The sequence below is a fragment of the Sebastes fasciatus genome, chromosome 11 (assembly GCF_043250625.1).
Source record: "Sebastes fasciatus isolate fSebFas1 chromosome 11, fSebFas1.pri, whole genome shotgun sequence".
Taxonomy (NCBI): Eukaryota; Metazoa; Chordata; class Actinopteri; order Perciformes; family Sebastidae; genus Sebastes; species Sebastes fasciatus.
The window spans coordinates 23,521,022-23,539,181 of record NC_133805.1 but is presented as its reverse complement, the minus strand read 5'-3'; the positions used below and the strand labels follow the sequence as shown (position 1 = coordinate 23,539,181).

Below are 18,160 nucleotides of genomic sequence, written 5' to 3'. Positions count from 1 at the left end.
GAGGCACGGGGAACAGATCAAATGAAATCACTGCCCCCCTTGGTCTGGTCACAGCTGGCCTTTAATTATTTCCCCTCGGCCCAGCCGGCTGGTGATTGGCTAATCACTTGTGACGTGGCAGAGGCAGGACCACAAACGGCGGGAAACAAAGGGCATCCCCCTGAGAGCGTTCCGGAGGCATGGCCCCGAAGGGAATCCCCAAGACGTGACGTCGTCTTGGAGCGACGGGACAGCTGGACGCACCAAGAGAAAAAGAACACAGGGAACAGCGCCGCACAGCAACATACAACAATACAATACTAACAATACCGAACGGTCGCCTCGGCGACCGTAACACACATGAAAACATAAACTTCACGACACAAGAAAATATTAATTTAACAACACAGGAAATCATCAATTTGACGAGAAAAACACCATCTTCACAACACACAATAACATCAATTTAATGACACATGAAATCAATGTGATGACACATGAAAACAAACAGAAATATCAATTTGACGACACACGGAAACGTCAATTTGAAAACACACATAAACATCAATTTAACGACACATGAAATCAATCTCACGACACATGAAAATATCAACTTCACAACACACAAAAACGTCAATTTAACAACACGTGAAAACATAAATTTAAGGACACATAAAATCAATATGACGACACATGAAAAGAATTTGGTGACACGCCAAGCAATCAATTTGACGACACACGGAAACGTCAATTTAACGACACAGGAAAACAAATTTGATGACACAAAAACATAAACTTCATGACACATGAAAACATCAATTTAATGACACAGGAAAACATCAATTTGAATACACAGGAAAACATCAGAACAGTCTGTGAAATAAACCTTATCATAGTTTGCACTTGAATAAAGATTCTTGGGTTGCAATATGAATTCATGGTGCTTTATTTCAGAATGAAGCGGTACGCTAAAAGCCCATATGGCAGATGAATGCTCAACCTTTTAAAATGATGACTTGGCTGCTAGTAAATCAAACACCCACCCTCTGCGGTTGCCAAATGGTCCATTGCCTCTCATTGAGTCACTGTGTGCAGGCTGGAATTTGCTGAAGCTGCTTTTTCTGACGGCTTTGTATCTTTATGTCCACATTGGTGTAACCATGGACACCATGTGTACAATGCCCTGTAATATTACTCTTTGTATTTTGTTAAAAGGGGTCATATTGCTGATATAGTGTATGTGCAAAACAACTCCACACTCCACACAGTCTACTTATATTTTGCTAACCTACCTGTCAGAGTCAAACAACTTCTATCCAGTGGTTAAACCAAACACCTGAAGTTCATTTGAGTGAAGAAGGAGAATTTAAAGCATTTGATCCAACCTTCTTTGCCCTTCACAATCCACTTTAGATAAGATCATTACATTTTTTACACAAAAGTCCTGCCTGGAGCAGCTTTAACCAAAGTTCAAATGCTTCACATCTGCATTGAAGGCAATAAAACAACTTTATAGATGTACATGGAGCTGAGGACTGAAGGTGATGGTATGCAAGGTTGAAGTCAGGTGGTAACTTGGGTATGTTGTCTCTGTTTTATGAACATGCTACACATAAAACATATACATATAAAAACAATTTCCTACAACACTGGGTCCAAACAAGCCATTGGTACTGGGTAGAGTCAACTCAGTGTTTCATCTGTGCTATATTGACCTAAACTGGGTGAAGGTTTTGAGTGAATCGTGCATAACATCATTGCTAATTTTGTTCATTTTCAGTGATTACAGAAAAAAAGACTGCATGGTATCTCAAAATAGCTCATGGGTTTGTGTTTGGTGTCTTGCATAAATGGTGGATACTCAACAAAGAATGGACAGTAAATGTATTGCACGGTCTTTTCACTGAATGTAGTCTTTCTTTTTTGCATTAAACCACTGGATTCATTTCACCTTCAACAATATGAACAAAGATTTTTGATCCAAAGGATTGACTCCCTTTTTATTTTGTGCTCATAGCGTTATTGAAGATTTTTTTACCTTCATCTTGTGGTTTTGATTGGCAGACTCTGACATGAGTGGGCTGCATTCAGCCAACCACTGATCTTTTTTAAGGTTTTCTTCTGTCCCACGCCATTCTTGTCACATCTGTCATTTGCAACCTCCCACAGGAAAGGCTTTGTTTAGAACAGATATCGGAACTTTTTGAAGGAGTTACCAATATTGTTCAGAGAGTGCAGCTCGCTTGCACTGTAACAGTATTTGTAATTTTAATTGGAGCCATCAACGGCATCATAAACATTCAGCCAGAGCCGGCTGTTGCTGTTCCCACCCAAAACTGAATGGCCACCTCAGTGTGCTCAGTGTGGGTGTCACATTAACATTTGTATTGACATACTATTTAGGCATTTAGCTCACGTTCCACAGCAACACTGAATAAGAGAGGAGGGAGGACATTTTAACAGGACACACTGACTTGTACTGTCTGTACTACGAATGTTTTATGAATCTGAAGACAATATTTGGCAATGTTTAACAATGCATTTCATTTTAATATTTTTTTCTTTCCAAATTTGTGCAGAATTATTTGTCATCAAAAGCTCAGAGGGAACACATTTTATACATTCTAAAGAAAATATACAGTATTTTAGCAAATACAGTTATATAGTGACATCTGCGAAAATCCCTATTTTTCCATAATGCCATCTACTGAGGAAGAAATAGATTCCATTCAAATTGGGCAGCCTTTCATTATCATTAAAATTATAATAAATAATTTGCCCTGCAAAAAGGTCAGAAAATAATCCAAATTAACCATTACAATTTACCAAAGGCCAAGCTGATGTCTTAAAAATTTATTTTTTTATTTGACCAACAGTTGAAACCGCCAAAGCTATTCAGTTTACTGTCTCATAAGACAAAATGAAGCAGCAACTCATCACAACTGAGAAGTTGGAACAGAAAATAAGACATTTTGCTTGAAAAATTACTTAAATGATTAATCAGTTATCAAAATTGTATAGAGATTTTCTGTAAATTGATAGATTGACTTATTTCAGATCTAATTCAAAATTACTTTTTGATCATAATTTTTTAATTGCTGTCTACTGTGGGGCAGACAGTATAAAAAACTTCTATACAAGTAAATGCAAACTTACTTTGGTGGAATCAGTGGAATTGTTTAATTTCCTTCAAAAACAAATGTATGTCATCAGAATAATTCAAAGATGCTACAACTACTTAAACATATCAGTTCATTCCATTCAAATACAACACTACTACTACTTCCAACAGCAAGCCATTTACGATGGCTGATCTGTATGTTGTAGAGGAAATCCAATGAGTTAAATAGAGTTTAATTGAATGCTCACTACAGTAGAAAACAGTGAGCTGTGTTCTGTTGATCAGAGGCCAACTCCAGATTAAACCATGTCTCAGATTCCTGCTTCACCTCATCTGTCTTGCCAAAATGTAGAAGTCCCAGGACTCTAGTATTTTATTGATGAACCTCTTCTCCGCTGCAGTAACAAATCACAGTCGAGGCTGCAGAATAAGTGGTACCACGGCTTAACTGAGTCATCATGTTTTTACAGGCCTTGTTTTACGCTTATCAGCCTGAAAACCTGTGTGTGTTCCCTGAAAGCACGCTAATCTCCCCGGGTGATTACATTGACCCCAAGCCATTGATTACACACCATCTAGGCTAGAATGTCATTGGAACACAGGCGGTGACCAATTTCTGCATCCAGGCAGCGCTCTCTGCTCAACCAGCACCATTTATCCTCTCCCCTGCTTTCTGCGGTGTGGAAAATAGGTTCTGACTGTTGCTGCGGCTTCTCAAAGCAGAAATGGGCCTGTTTTTATTATGAGTTAGGTCAGAATGGAATACATTTCATTTTTTTTTTTATGTTTTTCCCTGCGGGTATGCAGGGAGTTTTTTTTTGCTTGAGTGACAAAGCAATTGTTAGAGGAAGGAAAAAGCTGTTGCTACGTTACTCTCTGCTGTTTAATTTCTCTCTTTTCATGTTCTCTTCTGGCTGTCACAACAGCTGTCGAGAGGTTGAGCATTGTGGAGCCCCACCGTATACTGCAGGGCGGCTCTAGTTTGACACCAGTCCTTTCATTTTTTTGTATTTCCATTCTTCTCTTTTTGAGCAGGTCAGTTGGGGCCAAAGAACTGGAGGCAATAAGAATAGAGGAGGAAGATACTGAATACCGACTCTAATCTCCTCTCTGGGCTCTCTGCTCACCCTATCTGAGGGAAAACAAATAAATCTCTCATCTTCAGATATAGAGGCAGACAGCTGGAGGCTCATGTCTTTGCCTTGCTCTGTCCCTGGCCTGCTTAACCTAGCGGCCACTGGAATTTGTCAATTTAGTTGGAAAAAACATCCATGAGACTATGGTTAGGAGGTGCTGCATGATTGTAGCTGGTGATTAATGTTTCCTATACTATAATAAAAAAAAGTTGAAAAAGCCCTGAAGTCTGATATTTGACTTGGAATAAAAAGCAAACTGATGTGCCTATTCTGCTAAAATATTGATTTTCCAATCATAAATGTACTAATCCTACCTAAAAAGCCCTATAACTCTGACCTCTGCAGTTAAAATACCTTTGAAAAAACTGCCATAATCCACTTCCCAGCCAGCACAGACTCACTATTAAACCAGTTACAGTTCACATATAAAGCCCAAAGGTATGTGATGACATTCATTTCTCAAATCATGACAGCTCAAGTACACATGTCAGGATTTTTTAGGTGGTAATATCAGAGCTCCTACAGGTCAAGCTTTACCAGCTTACCCTGCTCGGCTGCAGCTGTCAGTGAAATATTGAGCTGTCAAACAGGAGACATCACATAATAAGTCTGAGAAGCACACATGACCCTGAACTCATATGGAGCTGGTCAGGGCTGTGGGCTGTTTCCTCCTGCACCTCCAATAAAAGCTCTCTGTCAAACTACATCAGTTTGCAGATGACACAGCGTTGTTCAGACTGAGATGACACAGGAGTTTGAGCTGCTTGTATTCTGGTGCAGCCACAACAGGTTTATTTATATAACCCCAAATCACTAATCTGTCCCAGAGGGCTTTTCAATCTGTTCACAACGTATGACACTCTATCTTTAGACTCTTTACTCTTACAGATTAATGTGTGGAGATGATTGTAGATTTCAGGAGAAGACCCACAGTCTCCGTGCTTAACCTTTTCAATGATACTGCACGCAAAATCTATCTTCGGCGTATCAAACAAAGAAATTTTATCTTAATCTTTCACAGAAAACAGCAGCTTTTATATTGTAATCTTTCAGAGAAAATAGCAACTGTGATCAGCTTGAATTTGTGTCGGTTTGAACGGATTCCATCAGTGACCTCAATATGTCTATAAACCACATTTCTGCTCTCCTTCTATGTACTCAGTTTGTTTCAAACATTAATATTTTTGCTTGGCTTAAGCTCGGCTCGTAACGTCTGTGCCGTATAAATGTTGGAAGTCACATACAGAAGCAGCTGAGTCCACTGCCTTCACCATATTTATCACTACTGTCAACCGCATCTCATATATATGTATTAGCAATATTCTCAGGATAGCAGTTTGAGCAGAATGTATTTCAAGGCAATACTCTTTATATATACTTAATAACTTCTGTTTATATTTTTACACACATTAGTGTCAGTATTTACATTTATATTCCTACATGCACTGTGCTGCTCTACAGTATCACCACTGCATAACTTTATCTGGTTCATTAATACCTATCACATGGTTTCTTAAAATTTAAAGCATCTAGATCTGAAACAATTGAGCGATTGGTTGATTGATTAATCCTTTAAGTCATTTACCATGCAAACACTCTGGTTCCATCTTGTGAAATGTAAGGATTTTCTGTTTTTCTCTGTTTTATTTCATTGTAAATTGAACATCTTTGAATTTGGATATTCAAAATTTTCGGACATTTTATAGAAGATAAGTAATTAACAGATTAATTAATAATGAAAATTATTATTTGAAGCCTTAAAAGCATCTTATACACTATAATGTTTATGTGCAGTATATCCCATCTGTCGGTTAATCGTTTACTTCTCTTTTAATTTTTTGCTGTTATTAACAATTTGAATCCATGTGATTCAATTTGTTTGACTTACAAAACTCTCAGAGAGTAGATTCCCTTTAACTTCTCATGGAGCACTTAAATCAAGAGTGAGAAGTTGATAATGAAAGGAATTGAAAAAATGAGTTCGCTGCCTGACTACTAAGTGTTAAGCCATAGCAAATTACCAGGCTGTTGCCCCTCCACCCTAGCGGCTTTTCCTCTGGCTTAAACTGAATTTCCCAAAGTTGGCTCTGTGCCCGGGAGTTACTTTGGGCCTGACCCGTGCTATTAACCCGAGCGTGTTGCCTCCCTTGGTAATGACAGCAGGTGAAATGAGCCAATTTTGTTTTGGATGTCAGCGACATTGATTCATCGTACGTTTTGGCACTCGGCTCATCATCACAAGCCTGTAGTCGACAGAGTTTATTTTTGAATGGTTGTATCAGATTTTCACTTTTGTCCTGCATCCTGCAATGCACAAAGAGATGTCTTTCTCTAAATTGTTGTTGAAAAAGCATTAATTCTCACTATAAAGCCCTCCTGGATGCTCCACATCTGGTAAATTATCTTTTGAGTGAACAACAAAAAATTGATTGGCCATTCAGTTTAGTCTATTGTCAACCGAACAAAAGCAATGAGCCTGTGACAAAGCATTTTTACAGAAGCACTCACCAGAGACATTTATTTCAGTAGGCTACATGTGCTGATGTCGCGGGCTTTCCAAGTGACTACAGCGTGCCTGCACCTCTGCAATTCCGGATGTAAAGTCAAAGACCAACAGAACAAATTTTCCACATTTATGGTGAATTATAGTATGACAAGGAGCTTTGTTGAAGGAGGTAGGGTATTTTTTTCTATTCTTGTGTATTAGCAGGGCAGCTCACTGGCACACAGCTGTTCTTAATAACCATCATTAGTGCCAACCAAATGACATGTGCTGTGATTGTAGAGTTGCAGCTTACCCTCCATCCATTCACTTCCTTATGATTCCTAAAATAGCTGTCAGCAGCTCAAGAGAGAGATTTCAGCACGCGAAAGAGCTGTTATCATATTTAAAGATTCTTTAGAGGTTTTAGATCTCTAATAGCTCTATAGAGTCTTTTTTTTTCTGAGTGGGTCCTTTTTTTTGTTTATCTTATGCTAACAATGCTGTCACGCTATTCAACAGTGATCAACAGAAGGCGGTAACACGCCAAGATATGCTGCAATGTGCCAGCAAAGAAAGGGAAGAAAATGACTGCAAGTTAGAAAACATGGATGTAAACAATACAGGATGTAAAATACTTTAAAAAAAACAATCAGCTTTGCAAATGTTTTATGATGAAGGAAATACACCTGACACATTTGTTAGACCTCAAGGATACACACTGGATGTGAACAAAAGTCAGTCAGACTGCAAGCCTATCAGTGTGCTCTGGCCCCCCTTTTTTTCCCTGCAAGTGAACATTACTTTTGTTTATTTACAAGAAACCTCCACAGGGCCTATTTAAAGGAACAGATTCATCTTGTTCGTGCAATCAGATGTTTTGCCTTTGGGCGTCACTATGTCACATGGCTCTATGAATGGCAATGCTGGTCTGTCTGTTGACAGATGGTTTGCCATGAATGTTTGAACAGACATTCATGGTTCCCAGACAATGTGTTCTTATGACTTTGATGATCCCCTATAGGTTGATATTTTTTGATTTATAGTGAAATGCCTGCTATACTATGGGATAGATTGCCATGAAATTGTGGGAAACAGCCATTTCTGCATGAATATGTAAATTCTGACTTTGTGGCGCTTTTGCAGAGGTGGACTTGAGGAAATACCCAGAATATTTTCACCATTTCCCACCTGATATTATTGCACAGCAGATAGTATATGTGAGTGTTTCACATTGAAGCTTTGCAGATAGATATAGAGTTAGATTGCATACTATTCCTCCATTTTTGAGGGCTTCTTTTGACAAAAGAAAGTCTGCTCAGCGTTGAAAATGTTCTGGTAGCATGTAGGGGATGTTTCACTTCTGTAAAGTACACACAACACATTCAAACCCCAACCCCAACTTTGGCCATAAAAAAATAAATAAATGGAGCCAAACTACAATCATGAATATTTAGATTGAGACTTTTTTCCCCCAACCTTCTTCACAGAAACATTTTGCAGCATTTACTTGGTCAAAATTGCAACCGATGCCAGGGAATGTAATCAATGTGAGCATCTGAAACCTCCTACTCTCTCCACCTTTCTGCTTAATAATTCAACAACAAGCGTAGCCTCTGTGGGCATTCACTGTGAAAGGGAGCGCGTGACCTCCAGCACAGCAGCAGGTGGTATACAGCAAGAGGTTGCACTGTGCAGAAATTGATGTTAAGTTGCTTTGCTCTTTGGTGTCTATTTATAGTGGGTTTTTGCCAGGGCCCGAGATTATTTGAAATAACATTACACACATTGATCTGTAGCCACAAGTGAATTAGTGTTGAAAAATATATCACAGAGAAGATGGTGTTTGATCGTTTCAGTGATATCACACTTTTGCAATGAAATATTAAATTTACTCATTTTTTTCCAGGTAAACCTACACCACATAATACAGTTTGCATGCAGGAAAGAGCCTCATTATACTGTAGTGTAAAATCAGTTAACTATACATAGAACACTTCATAAACCCAGCTGGTATATGCGGTGATTAGCAGTATTTTTTAAGCTAACGTTTAAACTGTCACGCACAAAATCAGCAATTGCTTAGACATTTCTGCCACCATTAAAGCTGTAATAACTTTTTAAAACACTTTGCTGTCTTTATGAGTTACTGTGGGAGTGCTCAAGATTACACAAATAGAATTTGAACCAGTCAAGGGCAAAACAAGTGTCACGATCCAGTTATGCAATCTAATAAAATGAAAAGCCACGTAGTACTGTAGGAGCACCGAGAACTGCAATATTAAAGCTATTTTAATTTCAAATAGCCAACACATGCAAATGAGTCCAACCAGAGTCTGCAGACATGTTGGCTTGTCATAGCAGGAAATGCACACATGGAACTAATAACGGTAATAATGGCTTCATTCCCATTAGGTGTCCCAGTAGTGAGCCAGCATGCACGATACCAGCGCTCTGGAGCTAGCTGATTGTTACGGCCACTGCCGACGTAAACACCAAATCAGAAATAGAAAAATAAAAACACCAGATTTCTCTGGCTTTGTGTTGGCTCACTGCTGGCCAGGTTGTACTTTACCCAACACCACAATTAAATTCAGCTTATTGGTCAAATAGTATTATGTTTGCTGTCTATTGTTGTCCCACTTTGTGATTTAGACCAAGAGGTTTATTTTCACAGAAGACAACAAAAATGTTGCCTAGCGCACACCAGGAACCCAGACCACATTAATCCAATATCGTTGCAATTAATTTATCATGTCAAGATGGCAAGGGAGTAATTCCATTTGTTAAATGACTGTTGAATGTCTGTTTTAGATTACGATGTCTGGTGAAGCAACTGGAGAGAGGAGAGGCTTCCCTCACTGACCTCAAGAAAAACCTCGAGTATGCAGCGTCGGTGCTGGAATCCGTTTACATCGAGGAGACGAGGTAAGAAAACAATAGCTTTCTACAGTGGAACAAGTATTGACATGGTTCATTTATTCAGAACAACAGCGCAGCACTGATAAAAAACAGACTTTGGAAAATGGATGACGATCAATAGTATGGCAGTTGACCTGTGCTGTAATTCCTAGTTTCATCTTAACCATTTTGTCTCAGCTTGGTTACAGAATCTCACACCATTATGACGAATGATACACTAAATGTATATCTGTAAATCCAACTTTATTGTCACACATTTTACATGGCACAGCACAGTGAAATTTAGCTACTGCAAATAACCCATCTAAGTATATACAGTATATATGGAGCAGAGGGCAGCTACTATACAGCCCCCGGAGAACAGTTTCAAGGTTAACTGACACCTCTCCAGCTACCAGTCCACACTCGGTCCATGGGGAACTTGAACAGGCGACCTTTCGGTTCCCAAGTCTAACTCTAAACTACTTATAAAGTACATTTACTGAAGTTCTGTACTTACTTACCACTAAATTTCAGAGCGAAATATTGTACTTTTTACTCCACTACATTTATATAACAGCTATAGTTACTAGTACTTACTATCTTTTCAGATAAAGTATGTAATGTTACCTCCGCCAAGGAGGTATTGTTCTCGGTTTGGTTTGTTTGTCTGTTTGTCAGCAGGATTACGGAAAAACTACTGGCCCAATTTTCATGAAACTTAGGGGAAGGGTGTAGCATGAACCAAGGAAAAACCTGTTCGATTTTGGTGTGGATCAGAATAAAGGGGGATACATAAGTTATTTTTGACATTTGGCCTTGGCGGAGGTCTGTGCCCTCCGAGTGCCTTTCTAGTCATAGATTAAACTACCCAAAAGCATACGAAACAGTAAAAATTAACTCCACCATGACCAATTACAACTTTTAACTACATCTTACATGTTCATGCATCAATAACAATGATTCAATAATATAACTAGAAGGGCACTTGGAGAGCACAGACCAAATGCCCTATCTCGTCATGTTAACGAAAGTGAAAGCGAATTTGTGTATCCGCCCCGTGATTCGGATCCGGTCCAAAATGTAACGGGTTCTTACTTGGCCCCAGCTACACCCTTCCACAAAGTTTCATGAAAATTGGGCCAGCAGTTTTTCCGTAATCATGACAAACAGACAAACAAACAAACTGAACCGAAAACATAACCTCCTTGGCGGAGTAATATTAACTCTGACTTACTTCTGTGCTTTTACTTAAGTAACATTTGGATGCAAGACTTCTAAATGTAATGCAGTATTTTTACAGTGTTATTACTACTTTTACTTCAGTAAATAACCTAAATACTTCTTACACCGATGACTATGATGTTTATGTGACAAATGTGGTCAGATGTATAGTCTCATCCCTAAACAACAAAATAACTGATCTGACACCCCCTATACAGTTGTTAGGTTAAGACAATGACTTGGCTAAGATCATGGAAAGATCGTTGTTACGGTATGGTTAAGGTTAGGGAATATACAAGGTCAATGTATGTCAATAGTGTAGTGCAGCTCCAGCATCCAAGATATGACCAGGCTTATGGAATTATATAAGCCTCTCGTCATCTAGATCCCACCAGATTAGGGCCGGCGATGGCACGACCACTCCAGGATGGAGGATGATGACCTATCCAGTGCAGAATCCATGTAGCACCGTGATTATCAGTGCGATGTGAATGCTTTCTCTTTGCCATAAGAACATGTATTCAGTTCAGTGGGTGGAGACCAACAGGCTTTGCTCTTGATCCGCTGTACATGTCAACACAACAGGGTAGCTGTGGGGAATTATGCCACACAATTGGATTTGAATACTCCCCATCCTGGTGTTTCAAGAGGCCTGGGATGTTTTGATGTTATATAAGAGGTGATATTATTTGATGGACAGCGCTGGGATTTTGAGTTTGATCCCCTGTGAAAGTAGAGCTGTGATAAATGCCAAATATTTCAGTAAGCCCTCTCAGCATCTGTCTGTTTTTCCCCTTCCTTTGTTTCTTCTCCACGTGGTTTCATCTTTTACCTAACATCCCTCCCTTCTTCCTTCCCTTCAGGCGTTTGGTGGACACAGAGGATGAGCTCAGTGACATCCAGTCAGAGTCGGTGCCCTCAGAGGTGCGGGATTGGCTGGCCTCCACCTTCACTCGCCAGATGGGCCTGATGCTGCGCCGCAATGAAGAGAAACCTCGCTTCCGCAGCATCGTCCACGCCGTCCAGGCTGGCATATTTGTTGAGAGGTAAACCTGTGTGTGTTAATCACAAGCACGCATTCACATATCGGCAAGTAGTCATCGATGTTGAATAATTAATATGGATTGTCACCTTTATCTTTCCCTTACTGAAATCGCAAATCTATCATCTATCAGGTGAAGCCCAGACAGACTTAAAGGAGTTCTATCAACATCTTTAGTTGAATAATGAATGCACAACCACGTTGTTGTACACGTTTCATTGCATTTTCTTCACATACCCTTTACATTACTGACATTTTACAAAGTGTTTTAGCCTTTTTAAATTAGATTTTCTAACCTTCCGGGCAGAAATGTATTTTCGTTTGATATGAAAACATGTAGAGACTGAACTTTCTGTAGATAATCCAACACAGTGAACACAATAACTATGTCCAAAATCTCCTTCTATTTACCATATAGTGTAGAGCTGCAAGAATTAGTCCATTGAAAGAAAGTCAATCAGCTGTTATTTTTAATATTTGACAGGTTATTTCCAGGTTCTCTAATGATTTGATCAGGATTTGCTGCTTTTCTTGGTCTCATAACGAAGTGAATATTTTTGAGACATTAAGACATTTAATGACAACATGCAGGATATTTGGATGGACATTTTCACTGTTTTCTGATATTTTATAAACAAACAATTAATCGATTAATAAGGAAATTAATCGGCAGATCAATTGATATTGAAAATAATTGTTAGTTGCAGCCCTTATACAGTGCACTATGTTTATTCTCCATTTTATTTCAGTGTCTAAATTGTGTGACATTTACACAACACTTAATGTCCACAATGTAACCATGTACACTGCTTTCTGATAACAATCACACAATGCAATGTGTTGCATTTTATAGATGCCAAAATTGTACAACAAAACACTTCAATGATGATGTAAAACAACTATGATTTATGAGTGTCTGGAATCTCAATTTACTGCTAAATTATTGAGTGATCTTTAGGGAGTAGTGAATACTGTAAGTGAACAGGGGAGTAATTTTGGATACAGGAAATTGTCTAGGTTGGATTATTGTGGATTTGCATATTTCTCAAATCTCTCTGAACTTGTATGTGTACTCGAATGAAAACATAGTGGCAGCCGAGAAGGTTGAAAAAGACAATTCAAAACTCCACAGCGCTACAGCTGGGTTTGAAAACTGGTCTGGTCCTTTAACATCTCAATCTGTTGGAAATATGTGTGTGCATCCTCTCCACAGTGACTCGCTCACCTGAGTCCACCATACATCATCACAGCCTTGGCAAGCCCGGCTAAACACAATCATTCAGAGAGTTGCAAACGGCTCCCTCTCTCTCCGAGGCTGTGCTTTATCACACACTAACATGCAACATGCATTTGTTCAAATCAGAAAGCCTCAAACATGTAAGCTATAATCTTTCTTAATCTGTTTTTACAGAGGGGCCGTCTGTTTTCAGACGTTCACAATGAGGAAAGATTGGGAAGGGGAGGATGAAAATGACAAGGTGGAACTGAGATGAAACATGATGTGTCCACCATTTTAAATTTGAACGGACAAAATGGCCAGCTTGATATTTAGTTGCGTTCATAGAAGCTATTGTAAGACATATACTTTCAAAATAAGGGCATTATTTGTTGTATTCCACTGTTTTTGAGATCCTGCACAGTGTACACCAACTTTGCCTTCCAACTACCTCTAATGACTCCACTAATGTCATGGAGAATTACAGAGCTTGTTTGGCATTTAGTGATTAAATGAATCTATGTTCTATCCCTCGTGTGAAAAAAAAAAGCTGACTTGCAGGTGCTGTTCTCAACTTAACCTTTTCAACACAGCTTCCTGCTGAGTTGTGTTGATTTGAGGGTTTATAGCGGGTCTTGGTGGGGAACCTCGCAGGCTGTGGTTTGGGGGCCGGTGTGGTAACCTCTGGTGTTTAAACTCAGCGGTGCGCTTCATTTGATGTTGTTATCTCATCCAAACAGGATGTACCGACGTACCTCCAATATGGTGGGACTCAGCTACCCCCCTTCTGTCATATCTGTGCTTAAGGTATTAACACGTGCACACACATCCAAGCAGAAGCACACAGATATGAAACGTTTGTACACTAACTACACAGCTATTTACAAGACTTTGAATGAATACATTGTTAGAGGAGCAGCAATGTCATTATGTGATTTTCTTTCTTCCCCACACAGCATGTTGACAAGTGGTCGTTTGACGTGTTCGCTCTAAACGAGGCCAGCGGGGAGCACGCACTTAAATTCATATTCTACGAGTTGCTCACGAGATACGACCTCATTAGTCGTTTCAAGGTAAAGCCACAAGGATATAACATACCTTAATATGTATATATATACACCACTGGTCACTGCTTTGTGTCATTAAAACAAGGAGAAACTAGATATATTCAGTGCAGATCACAATAACCTTCCCAGTTCCCCTTCACCGAGCCTGATATGATGGAAGTCAGCACACTTACTTCTCCGTCTCTTAAGTGTTAGATCGTGTTGTATTTCAACAATGACCATATTATGAAGGGGGTTGGACATACTTTATCTCATCTGATACTAATAATTTTCCACAGCATCTTATAGCTGAGGACACTCCACTTTAAGTGACAGCATCTTAGAGTAAATGACATTGGCAATGAAGCCGACATGAATATGTAATCGTGGTCTGCAGTAGCCTAAATGATTCACGATCCGCGATTTTATGACATCAATTTCAGATGCTGAGGGGACTGTGCGTGCATTGAAATTGTATGCGCTCATCATTTAAATCGCTCAATAGCTTTAAGAAGTTTTTTTTACTGTCTGCAGTGTTTTTTTGAACTGGTAGTCATTCGCTGTTGTTTTTGTCTGCTGTCAGATCCCGATCTCTGCGGTGGTGTCGTTCGTGGAGGCCCTAGAAGTGGGATACAGCAAACATAAAAACCCCTACCACAACCTGATGCACGCTGCTGATGTCACACAGACTGTACACTACTTGCTACTCAAGACTGGCATGGTGGTGAGTAGGATTTGACCTGCATGTTAAACACCCATAGAAACCAGTTGAACATATAGGCGTTACAGGTTTGGTTCACAGTAGGAAATCATTTTATCCACATGGTGTTCAGAACATCTCTGTCAGCTGCTGTATGCGAGCCTAATTGTAGCTTTGTCTGACATGTCATCTTCTAAATAGGGCTTGTTTTTTATTTTCTTTCATTAGAGAAACAAGACATCCCAGTCTTGCTCAGGGCAGGTTTTGAGAACATCAACCCGCATTTCTTAGAATATCTGTCAAAATGTGACATTCATTAATGGTCATCGGCTCAACATTTGAAGTCAAATGTTTTCTGTCGTCTTGCCCAAACGTTGCCTCATTACTGCCCTTCATATTTCAAGTTGCTTTTGTTCCTTTTCCATCTGGTGACCTATATTTCACTGCTTCCCACCGGAGTGACTTTAGGGCATTTCAGATGCTGATTTCATTCCAAAAAAACCGTAGCTTCGCTAAAGCCGAGTTCAAAGTCCCAAACCAGCCAACCAGCTGGCCGCCCCCGCTTCCAGTGTTTTTATTTAATCACCTTAATAAGGTGGCTGCGACAGCTGTCGACATGATGCGTTTCTTTGGGCAGCGCCTTGCGAAGTAAACCACATTACTGCTAGAACCACGGGCTCCTGGGAGAGCAGGAGAACAGCATCTATCATTTCGCAGGCCCTCCAGACTCCATTAAATCAACAATCAACAGGTCATTCATAAAGCCGGCCCCGTGAGGAAATATACTGAAGGATGGATCGGCCATCTTGCCCCCATCCACCTCCCGACCCCCACTCCCCGTTCTTAATGACTCCCCCATCCCCCACTGTTGATTAGTCACCAATATCGACTGGGCGTCCTGAGCTAAATCCCCACTCTGTGTACGTGAGTGCACTCAGATGCATGCACATCTCAGAGGAAAATTCCCACTCACAGGTGTTTGGATGCTGCAGCCACTCACACATTAAACATCAACACCTATAAATACAATCACACACATGCAGGTACATACTATTCACAGCCTTTTGGTCATTGATGTCTTTACCTCTAGATTCAGGTGGTTGTGTGGGTGTTGCTCACATGATGAAACTCAATTTTCACAATTACTGTTTTTTTCTGGCAGTTAAAGGAATAGTTTGACATTTTGGGAAATACGCTTATTTACTGTCTTGCCGAGAATTAGACGAGGAAGAAATACTCTCATGACTGCAGTGTTAATTTCACTATAATACGTTAACGAAAAAAGAGGTGACTAAAATGGAATTAAAAGATAAAAACTAAAACTAAATATTGGTTATCTTATCTTATGCAGTTTATGCAAATGGTAGCAACACAGTCTAGTACAACACTACAACTAAGGCCAAACAAATTGCAGAATCAAATCAGCACCTCTCTAAAATGAAACATAAAAACGATGAGGTTGACTAAATAGGATTAATACAAACTTGGACTTTTGAGCTCAGGACTAAGACTTAGACTAAATGAACACTATTTTTTACAGTAAATATGAAGCTACCAGCAGCAGCCGGTTAGCTTAGCTTTGCATAAAGACTGGGAACAGGGGGAAACAGCTAGCCTAGCTCTGTGAGAAGGTAACAAAATCCACCTACCTAAAGCTCACTAATCAACTAGGGCTGTCAAAGTTAACGCCATAATCACGCTTTAAGGCAAATTTATTTTAATGCACTAATTTCTTTAACGCAATTTGCGATTTTTAGTTTGTAGTGGTCTCAGTTTTAAAGCTAGAGTGAAATGGCTGGCATCAACTAGAAAACCTAAGGAATCATTAGTACGAACCATGTCATACTAACTTGAAGGAGGTTAAATAACGCTCCAAACCTGCCCTAAATCTTGGCGAGGAAAAACTGGCATGGCCACTTTCAAAGGGGTCCCTTGACCTCTGACCTCAAGATATGTGAATGAAAATGGGTTCTATGGGTACCCACGAGTCTCCCCTTTACAGACATGCCCATTTTATGATAATCACATACAGTTTGGGGCAAGTCATAGTCAAGTCAGCACACTGACACACTGACAACTGTTGTTGCCTGTTGGGTTTGAGGTAGCCATGTTATGATTAGAACATATTTTTTATGCTAAATGCAGTACCTGTGAGGGTTTCTGGACAATATTTGTCATTGTTTTGTCTTGTTCATTGATTTCCAGTAAAAAATATACACAAACAATTGCATAAAGCAGCATATTTGCCCACTCCAATGTTGATAAGAGTATTAAATACATGATAAATTTCCCATCAAGGTACATTTTGTACAGATAAAGAATGTGCGATTAATTTGCGATTAATCGTGGTTAACTATGGTCAATCATGTGATTAATCGCGAATAAATATTTGAATCGATTGACAGCCATCTAACTAACACATCATATCACACAAAAACTGAACTGTAAGAATCACATGTTGTGGTGTTAGGCAGGGTTATGTGTCAGGTGCAGCTAGTCAGGTTGGATGTTTCCCTCTGTTTCCAGTCTTTGTTCTAAGCGAAGTTAACTGGCTGCTGGCTGCAGCGTCATATTCACCGTACAAACAGAGTGGGTGAGAGTGGTATTGATCTTGTCATTTTGCTCTCGACAAGACAACAAATAAACACCTTTCCCAAAACGTCGAGCTATTCCTTTCACAGTTGCTGCTACTTTCACATCATCCTCCTCTTTGCTGTAGTCACGAATCGTGTCTTAAAAGGTTTAAACTTGACCTAAAAAAAAGCGTAAATAGAAAAGTATTATGTGCATCCTCACCTTGTCAAGTCAAGTTAAAGTTTATTATTGCCCAATATAACAAAGCATGCCTCAAAGGGCTGTACACACAATAAAAACAGCAATAAGCAACTTTAGCTGAAAGGTATTGTGACGGCATTAACTCGTAATGTAATTAAAGACAGTTTGACTTTTTCATTTATATTTGGTAACAGAGACGAACCAGACCTAGACCCTGTCTGAGGGGAAGGAGTGTTAAAGTGACAGTTTAAAATGTGATTCTCAATAGAGCTTGTCTTATTTAAAGCTTCCTTTTTGCTCATCTGACCTTTCCTCTATCTTCTCCTCCCCATTTGTTTCTTTTATCCCTGACGGTAATGTATTCCTCATGCCAAATACTTCCCTCTGCATCCTTTATATCACTGTTCTCCTCTACATCTTTCTGTCGTGATGTACCACTCCCTGCATTCTCCCTTTTTTTCCATTCACTGGCTTCTCATTTCTCTCCTCTAATTTCTGTCCATTCTTTCCTCTTCTGTTCATTACTTTCCCCTCCTTC

The 18,160-nt window shown here is 39.5% G+C and overlaps 1 protein-coding gene and 1 long non-coding RNA gene across 5 annotated transcripts in view; one reads left to right on the top strand and one right to left on the bottom strand.

The window, feature by feature from the left end:
• Positions 1 to 16,986, bottom strand: part of LOC141777463 (uncharacterized) — a 234,776-nt gene extending 217,790 nt beyond the window's left edge. Inside the window, exon 1 of the long non-coding RNA XR_012595902.1 lies at positions 16,785 to 16,986. This is a non-coding gene — a long non-coding RNA (uncharacterized LOC141777463). The remainder of the gene's footprint in view (positions 1 to 16,784) is intronic.
• Positions 1 to 18,160, top strand: part of pde1cb (phosphodiesterase 1C, calmodulin-dependent b) — a 115,292-nt gene that overhangs the window by 76,323 nt on the left and 20,809 nt on the right. For all 4 annotated transcript variants that reach the window (XM_074651675.1, XM_074651676.1, XM_074651677.1 and 1 more), the window contains 5 exons: positions 9,533 to 9,646; positions 11,707 to 11,889; positions 13,842 to 13,908; positions 14,058 to 14,174; positions 14,731 to 14,871. In XM_074651675.1, the coding sequence (XP_074507776.1) occupies positions 9,533 to 9,646; positions 11,707 to 11,889; positions 13,842 to 13,908; positions 14,058 to 14,174; positions 14,731 to 14,871 (622 nt within the window). The remainder of the gene's footprint in view (positions 1 to 9,532; positions 9,647 to 11,706; positions 11,890 to 13,841; positions 13,909 to 14,057; positions 14,175 to 14,730; positions 14,872 to 18,160) is intronic.